Source organism: Gavialis gangeticus, unplaced genomic scaffold (assembly GCF_001723915.1).
Source record: "Gavialis gangeticus isolate Ggan-Ray unplaced genomic scaffold, GavGan_comp1, whole genome shotgun sequence".
In the NCBI taxonomy this organism is placed as follows: Eukaryota; Metazoa; Chordata; order Crocodylia; family Gavialidae; genus Gavialis; species Gavialis gangeticus.
In genome coordinates, this window is record NW_017728993.1 from 17,677,748 (window position 1) to 17,687,104 (window position 9,357).

General features: G+C 42.4%; 1 protein-coding gene across 4 annotated transcripts in view; it reads right to left on the bottom strand.

Moving 5' to 3' along the window:
* OSBPL9 (oxysterol binding protein like 9) overlaps positions 1-9,357 on the bottom strand; it is a 179,614-nt gene that overhangs the window by 7,431 nt on the left and 162,826 nt on the right. For all 4 annotated transcript variants that reach the window (XM_019501318.1, XM_019501317.1, XM_019501320.1 and 1 more), the window contains 9 exons: positions 8,138-8,297; positions 7,017-7,129; positions 6,548-6,666; positions 4,308-4,393; positions 3,848-4,022; positions 2,607-2,691; positions 2,222-2,332; positions 1,750-1,813; positions 1,493-1,633 (listed from right to left, as the gene is read on the bottom strand). In XM_019501318.1, coding sequence (XP_019356863.1) covers positions 1,493-1,633; positions 1,750-1,813; positions 2,222-2,332; positions 2,607-2,691; positions 3,848-4,022; positions 4,308-4,393; positions 6,548-6,666; positions 7,017-7,129; positions 8,138-8,297 — 1,054 coding nt within the window. The remainder of the gene's footprint in view (positions 1-1,492; positions 1,634-1,749; positions 1,814-2,221; positions 2,333-2,606; positions 2,692-3,847; positions 4,023-4,307; positions 4,394-6,547; positions 6,667-7,016; positions 7,130-8,137; positions 8,298-9,357) is intronic.

A 9,357-nucleotide genomic window follows, 5' to 3' on the forward strand; every position in this document is an offset into this window, starting at 1 on the left:
GGTATGTGTTAAGCAAGGAAAGTGATTTTCTGCCCAGGAGAGAAGCACTGTTTTGGATCCTGCTCTACAGTGCAGAAGCTGGCATTACTATTCAGCAGCTGAGGAAGTCAATTGACTTAACCTTTCATTGTTCTCTACTCCACAGGTGTTAAGAGCCCTCTCCTCTAATGCTCTTGATGTTCCACTAATCAAGCTAACTTTTCTTATGGCAATTTTGTCGTCTGCCAGCTGCTCCTGGTCTCTCTCCTCCTATTTCACAGCCTAATCAGGGAGAGGAGGGTGAGTCAGCTGAAGATTAGGCTGTCCCTGCTCTATTCAACTAAAATACTGGAATTTTTTCTTCATTCTGCCTTTCAAAAACAAGTGTTGTATGCAAGAAAACAGTATATTTCAGACAGTCTCTGGCCTGAAGAGTGTGTAGCATGAACAGCCATGGGAGAGAGGCTACTAGGACAAAGGAATGAGTAGACAATCTATGCTTTTTTTTTTTTAAACTTGTGTAAATGCACTTGTATATCTTGCCCTCTCAAGGAGAAAGTGTGGTCTATCAACTTAAGACAGGACTTGCACTATGCATGCAGCTTGTCAGCACCAGTGCCCCAATCTATACACATCCAGTGAGACTAAATGCAATTCCCAAAAAAGCTACAAACAAAACCAATGTCTGATGGAAAGTAGTACCGGGGAAGGCTTGCCAAGAAGCTGAAGAGGGAGTCTGGCACCTAAATCTCCTAGGCCTCTCTAAAAGTGCCAGCTGCAGACTGACAGTATTGGAACAGAGTTCATTCATATACAAGCTGCTAAATATGGCCTAAACTAACAATCTAGTACCCAGCCCCTGTCAAACTCACCTCCTGCCTCCAATTTGTATTATAGTATGGGCCCCAAATCAAGACAGTGGACTTCCTTATACTAGGTTCTGATTTAACACAAAATAAAAGACAGTTGCTGCAGTGAAGAGCTTAAAACTAATTTTTCAGCTATGATTTAAGCTGGGAAAAAAGGAAGGTAGAAAAAACTAACAGAGAAAGCCTCACGTACATAGTCTATCTTAATCCAGATTTAACTACAAAACTAAAAATTACTAGCATCTGGGTGGAATCCAAAGACCAGTATACACTAAATACAAGTTCTCTTAGGGAGCTGTAGTGAAAAAAATGCTCCCAATGGCAGCAAAATCTCTAGGGTAAAAAAATAAAAATACTATTCAAGTATATGGCCAAAATCTTTTTATTCTTGCAAGAAGTGGCCAGGAACAACTCTAGAGCAGGGGAGGAGTAGATTTACATTAATGCAGCATCTCCCCCACCCTAACCTGAGATCCCTATGAGTCTGGCGATCCATAATTAGCACTGCTGCTATAACAATGACTGGAAGCAATCTTTTGCTACAGCTAGATAATGAACACAGCCATCTAAACTTCTCTTTCTATAAAGAACTGTCAGCATTTCTATAAAGAGAAAGGTCAGCTGGACAAGATAAGGAGCCTTACAAAATATCAGCTGTGACCCTGTGCTTCTTTCCTCCATAGAACGGTTTAGTGTGGAAAGTGATGCTAGCATTATAGCCCGTTTTTGAGCAAGTAATATTGCACTCGCCACCCAGCTCTATCCATGGCACTGTGAGAATCGATCTGCAATGATAAAGCAGAATTAGGCCTTGTTAAAAAAAACCACACAAAAAAAAAAACAGTGGCTCAATGCAATTCCAATAATGTTTGCAGAAAAATAGATACAGCATTTAACTTGCCTTCCATAACCATTGGGGAAAGTCAAAATATAGTGCTCATCATAGTCCAGGCATGAAACACACCCTATGAAAGACAAGATTTTTTTTTTTTTACTATGACCAGCAGCACTTTTAGTATTGAGATTTAGAACACTAACAAACAGGTATCTCAGAAAAACACAGGTAATGGTCTGATTTTGGAGGTGTTTAAGCATTCGCCCACAAACGCCAGAGGACGGGTAAGTGATGGATATTCAAAGCACTGGAGTCCAGGCCTTGAGTGAGTCAGGGACCAACTGAATGAAGTGGAACCCAGTCCACAGGCTGCTTACCGAGATCAGCATTCAAACAATACTATGCACAAAGAGCAATGATAAATAAAGCACATTCATCATGCCCAGTAAGATTATAGCTTTCCAGCAAAATGTATTAACATTCTTGGATTAGTTTCTTCACAGTCTAGAGTTTACTTTTCAATTATACATGTACATACCTTGCCCGATATTGTGAACACCAATAGACATTCCTAAGAACTTTGACTTGGTCCATATATGAGCATTGAATTGTATCCTCTTGTTGAAACACTCGGCATAAAATGCTGAAACTTAAGGAGGGAGAAAAGTGTTAACAAAACAGAGCAAGACATTTACAATAACCAAAAATTGGTATTAGGACCATGAATATTATATCGAGATACTAGTTGTCAGTATGGAATTCATCATTCCCCCAGAAGAACAATCTACAGAGAATATTTCAGTTTTAAAACTCAGCCATCATTAAAACAAAACATATTTGTTCAAGGCTAAAAGTCAAAACTGGCTTCACTGTTCCCCAGTTCCTGCCCAGATGTTCAAGACTGAGTTTTTAAATCAACTCACTTGGAGGATGGTGGGAAACCTGCTCTGCCACAAATGTTACAGTGTTTCTGCTGACCCAAGGGATTGGTCCCTCTGACACTGGCTCCTGCAAACAAGCAAAGAGTTCATTTGACATGGGGGACCATTTTTGGACACTTTCAGCTTCCACAAAAAACAAATAAATAAATTAAAATCAGCACTTGGCACCATCTTAGGCATCTACGCAAATCAGCCTGAACATTTTACATTGGTCCCTGGAATTTTGAAAGACATCCCAATTTCTGTAGTCTATCAGATTTAGAGTTATCATTCTACAAAAAAAAACCTGACAGGTGAAACCAAAGATGCACAGAAGCAGTTGGGTAAAACCCAATTTCTAAACAGCCTTTTAACCCTACTTGGTTTCTCATTAAGTTCTGCTCGAGAGGTCTCGCTACCACTCCTAATAATACTTGTTCACGCATATAAAAAAGGGCTACATACTGGAACAAAAATTTCAACAGCAGGTGGGGAAATAAGATCTAGGCTTTAAGTTCCATGCATAAAACCTTGAGTGCGTCAATCTTAGAGCTTCAGTTCTCCACCTGTAAAATGGACCTGCTCTCAACATGCCCCTACCAAGGATGTGGCAATAAAAGTTTGAAGCATCTCAGCTATTCTAGTGAAGGTAAGTACTTCAAGTGACCTCCAAGATCACATCTTACCATCTAGAATCCCTGTATTTCCACCCCTCTGCTTAGATTTTCCCAGGTTGAAGGAGTCCGAGTGAAGGATCTGAGAAGGTGACACTTGTGGCCTCTGCATATTATGCATATGCAGCATCCTCCTCCTGCTTAGGTCTGTGCACAGAAAAAAGCAGACACAGACTGCTCTTTCCCAGTTTGCTCCAGCTTTGGTCACAAAATTGGGGGACCAGCTTTTGCTCAAGTACAAGTGGAGTCATTCCTGGAAACCAACCCTCTGTTGCCAGCCCACAAGGGATTACAGACATAACTAAATGCCATGTCTCAGAGAACAAGGAATTCACATTTTAAGCAAAGACATGTAATGAACAACATCTCCTGCATGATAAAGGATTCTCAGGAAAAGCTCCTGCGGTTATATTCAGCATGTAATGCAAGACATCTGAAAAATCTGCCTTACAAGCCAAGAACTGTACAAGTTTTGCCTCTTGTACAAACCATTCTAGTCCATAAGGTAACCAAGAGTGAAGTTACTACCATGTCCCAAGCAGAAAAAAAAACACTGACCACAAAACTAACCGTGTCATCCTCATTTTCAGTGCCTGGTAATACCCAATGACATCGAAAGATTTCACCCAAAATAGGATTGTAAGGCTTCTTAGCAACAGATCCTTTTCTTCCTGCATGAAAAGCTGAGAGGTACCACTTAACCACGTGCACCATTCGGTCTTTTGGATCCTTCTGGTCACTAATACTAAAGGAGGGAGGATAAAGGAAAAATAAAAAAAGTGTCAGCAAGAAAAGCAGTCAAAGCTGCCTGAAACAAACTCATGTTCATGCTCTAAGTATTTTTTTTAACCTTATACTGAAAAGTGCAGTTATTTTACTGAACTAGCAGGCTGAGTCTGAGATACCTAGATGCATTTTGTATAGTTTGGATTGAGAACAAACATGCTCCTCAAACAGTCAATGATCTCTTGACATACCGCAGAGTCTATATAAACAGTATCAGAATCAATTAACGCGACAAGTCAAATACCTCACAAATAAATCCGGATGTGCAAAGAAGTCAGCATACATTTCCAAAAGTGATCTTCTCTCCAGAATAAACGTTGGGAGAACCACCTGAGGAGGGAAAAATCGTCTGTCAGAAGTTAGGTATTTTAGCATCTGCACAAAAACTTCGACAGCTTTTCAACTGCCAAGGCTTGCACTGGCAGTCATAAAGTACTTGGGAGACAAAACACTGCACAAGGGGTTTGCGCTGTAATGACTGAATGAATACCTACAGGCAAGCCACACTGCCAGACAGCTGCTAAACAAGAAACACAAGCTCTCAATATCCTGACAACTGGAGCAGTTCTTTAACAAGCACTGGCCTGACCTGGTTATTGCCATGAACAGATTCTACCTTAGTTTAATGGGGAAGGAAGTGGGGGAAGAGCAGGTGTAAAGAGGAAACAAAAGGAGCGTTATTTCCTGTCCTAGACTTAACTACCTTCCAGTTAATACTTACGGTCGTTAGAGCCAATGCTAAATTATTAGCTTGGAAGGTTTTACTTTCTGGCTCCAGGCAACATACACAAAGCTGGTTTATTTTGCCAAGGAGGGCCAATACTAGAGAACAAAAGTGCACTAGCAACTTGAAAACAAAGAAAAAAAGTCAGCCTGTCAGGGAAACGTTTGCTGTTCAGGGGAAGCCAGACTGAAACAGGATCTGCAGGAGGGTCTGAAGACCTGCCTACTTTACTGTGCCCTGATGGTAAGTGAAACAAGAGCCTTAGTTATTTTTAAAATCCTTTTCCTCTTCATGTTATGTTCATGCTGTTGAGAAGAACAATACCAGCACTGCAAAACTAAAAGCAGCTTTTGGAAAAAGGGGAAGAAGTTGTACAAGCGGTCTGCCTAATGACTGGCAGTATGAACAAGAGCAAAGGGAAGTAACACTTTAACGAGTAAATTGCTCAGTGCTTAGCAGCTTTGGACAATGGACCCTGAAATACGACGGAGGCTGTCGAACTGTTCCTAAGGTCCACTGACAAAGCAGAACCGTGCTCATCACTGCTTCGCTGGAAGACCTGATGGCAACTCCTCCCTTACTTTCCACCTGAAAAGCATTTTCAAATAATGTTGCAATTAAACAAGTTTCACTAAAACCCATCATAAACAGGGAATTAAAAATGAAACAACCTAACAAGTTACTGAGCAAGAAAGATAACTGAATTTTTCACGAAAAAGAATAAAAACAAAGCCAGAATTGTACAACGAATTTAGACAGTCAGTCACTTCCATGCTTGTAGCCTGTGCACATTTAAAAGGTACTCACACAAATTTCTCAAATTTGCTGTTAGAGTCAAGTTATTCCTCAAGCTTATTGTGAAACACAAAATGTGCGCCACAAACACACAAGAAAACATCAGGCTTGGATGAAATCATTTCAGGATAAATTGTTCCCTACTGTATCCCTGTGCTGCACTTTGGGGGCTCACAAATGGGGATTATTTAAAAAGCAGAGATTATGGAGAGCTAGTTGGAAAAATTCAACAAGAACTTTCCGTTGAGGAATGCAAGTGAAGACTGTTACAACTTCCAGAAGACCCCTCAGAGGACTGCAACAGAGCCTACTTGGTTTTCTCCCAGCTCCTCTACCCCAAGAATCCAGCAAGTTGGGAGCCAGCACCCCGAGGCTTTCCTTCACCCTCAAGGCTTCTGATCACCCTGGGCTTCCAGGCTCCCTGGAAGCAATTCGCCAGGCTGGCTGCCTGACAGTCAACCGGGGATCTGGGAATCCTGGAAGTATGGGCAGCTGCTGACAAAAACCAGACTTGATCCTTGTTAGTTTTGCTGCTATCCACAACAAAAGAGCAGGGGTGGACAAGACCAGGGGATTTGTTAACTCGGTCTTCACTAGGGGTACAACTGACTGGACTGTTACCAAGGTAACACAAAGCTCTGCTCCCCCCTGTTGTGTGGTGGGCAACAGTGAAACTACCAAGAATCAAGTCTGGTTTTTGATCAGCAGCTGTCAGGGACTCCCTAGTTCTGCAACAGTATACCAACATAGTTCACCTAGTAAACACCAGGGCCAAATCCAGTAAAGAAACAGCATAAAAAAACTAATGCGTAGGAAGCTTAAGTAGTTTAGCTAGTTAGCAGAACAACATAGTTGCAACAGTATTAAAGTAATGTTACCAGAAGACCCAATCATTAAAACCCTCAGTTAGTAAAATACTGTAATGAAAACCTGAATTATGTGCAAGTATTGCACTTGTGTCTTACCTTTGTTAGATCCATTCCTAACCTGACCTGTGAAAGCAGATGCATGATAACACTCTTATGTTCTTCCACTGACTCCCCTTCACCGTCATCATCTCTGTCATCGGGAGGATCAAAGAGATCTAAAAGGGAAGGACCAGATCTCAATCAACGCACTTCTACAAATGCCAAACCCCCTCCCCTGCAAAGAGATACAACCTTCAGAAAGAACTGAGCCGTGTCCTAACACAGTCTAAGGAATAAAGAAGTCTGAGAGATATGATAAGGCCTTGTTGAAAAAGAGAGAGAGAGAGAGACCACGAATCCCATCATCAAATACATGCATGTAAATACAGGACAGGAACAAGAGACAAACAGAACTCTCCTTCTGGGCAAACAGCTGCAGCAGGATCATCTATTAAACATTCAGTTAAGTACAGATTCATGTTCTGGTGCTTTCTTATAAAAAAATATTATAAAACAAGTCTCTTACCTGCATCATTTGTCCCATTAGACATGGAAGAATTAAGGGACTCTGTTGTGTCTGGGCGTTTTAGGCTACTTCCCGTGCTGCTGTGAGTGAGGAGAGCAGCAGACCCTGAGGAACTACAAAAGGATATATCAAGTTCTCATGATTCTAGAATTTATTTCAAGCCAGACTCTTATGATTTAATTTAAACAGTTACACCAAGCTTAATTACTTGAGAAGGATTTTTTATGGAGAAATTTAGACATGAGAATATTGAGAAGCTGTGGTGCTCTACGCAGCTTTGCGAACCAGTTAAAACTCAAATGAAATGCAAGCTAATGGCTGGGTCAAGTCAGAAAAGGGGCCCTAGGTTGTACCCTGTAAGGCAACTCTATTTAAATGCCCAAAAGGGATTATTTCAAGGCTTATTTCTTAGTCGGGAAATTCTTGAAGTTAACCCTGATTAACACGCCAAATAGCACGAATAAATGGAGTAAATGAGTGGCCAAGGTTATGGAGTTAACTATTTCCCCAACTGGTACAAATTATTATACATAAATCATTATGAAACACCTTCATGTTTCCAAGAATCATTCCTGAATATTCACATTTATGGTTGGTCAACATGGAAGTTTTGGGTATGGTTATGCTGGCTAGCAATGTGGAAAAAATATTAAACCCCTAAACAGACAACTAAGCTGACACAAAAATGTTAACAAAGGCATCAGCCTGGAATTCCTTTCCTGGTTTAATTATTCCGCTGGTAGTCTGGTTTAAACTATAAACACCATCAAATTGCAAGGAAGGGCTTGGGGACTGCTGATACACCAGCAAACCCTGACATCTGAAAACAAAACTCTTATTAAATAAGGCAGAGGTCAGCAACATGTTGCACTGGTGGGCTCCTTTAGCAGCCACTTCCCACCCGGCTTGCAGCTAGAACCACAGTCACTGCCCTTCCTCCCCCAGGCCACTGCTTCTCCCGTGCCTGGCCTCCACACCAAACTCCCCACCACTGAAAAGTTACAGGAGCCCTCCCTCTAGCTCCGTGGGCTGGACAGAATGGCTCCACAGGCCAGACCCAACCTACAGGCCCCAGGTTTCCAACTCCCAAAATATAGCACTGTGCTCTTCCACCTACTTACTCCACACATCGCTTTGGAGAGGAACTGCTCTGATAGAATTCATCAGCATCATAGAATTCATCTTCGCTGCTGGAATAAGAAAAATCTGGAACTGTATTTGGAGACAGGTTGACATGGCTTGGAGAAGTTAAACTGCTGCTAGGTGCCGACTGTCCACTTCCTAGAAATTGGAAGAGATTGCCGATTTTCAACCTAGCCAAATTTAACTGACAAATGAGACTGATTAACTATGAATCTAGAACATGTGACAGAAGGATCAGGCATGTACTCTTGCACACATCTGTGGGAGAGAAGGCCAACATTGTTCCAAAACCCGTGCGCCTGAAGTTAAGCCTTTAAGATCCAACTCTGAACTTTGACATGTGACCTGATCTGCAGTGAGTCTAAAGCTATGGTACTCAAACCCTTTCTCTGGCAGGCTAGATGGGCAGTGCCCCGTTTACCTGTTGACCTGATCTGGCAATTGGGGCAGGCACAGCAGCACCCCATCCTGCCATGCAGAGGGGGCCGAGGGCAGCCCAGCCTCAATCTAGCCACGCAGTGGAAAGGGGGCTTGGCCTGGTCCCAACCCAGCCCTGCTGGGGGGGAGGGGGAGGGCATGGCTCAGCACTGATCCAGCTCTGTGGGGTCCAGTGGGCATGAACAGGCTTCAACCCACTGCACAGGGCTTGAGAATTTGGCAGCAAGGTAGGGGAGCAGTATCAATGGCCACTGCTTCCCTGCTGCCAAAATTTCATAACACATGGGGAGCCCCGGGGGCCACATGCCATGGCTCCGCAGGCTGCATTTGCCTTGCAGGCCAGAGGTTGAACACCCCTGGGTCTAAAGCAATTGCAACTATTTAGCCTCCTCGAAAGTCAGGTCATGTATACTCCCCAAAACATGGATCTTGGAGTCTACAGTCAAGTACCAATTTAAATGATCTTTCTTCAACAAAGCCTGGACAAAGTAGGTATACTGGGACAAACAATATGCAATAAAAAAAGAACATGCAAGTATTACACAAACCACTTGGTCAGGTGACTGGAGCGGCCAGTACTATCTACCATTCACTAAAAGCCTGCAAAGGGGAGCTGGGGAATTACAAGTCGGTAAGGCCTACGAGCATACCTGGCATAATGGTTTAAGTAATGCTACTATAGTTTTTAATTCTACCTAGATCATAATACATAGTAGGCTCTAATGAGCATGGCTTCTATGAAGGAAAATAGTCTTGCTAA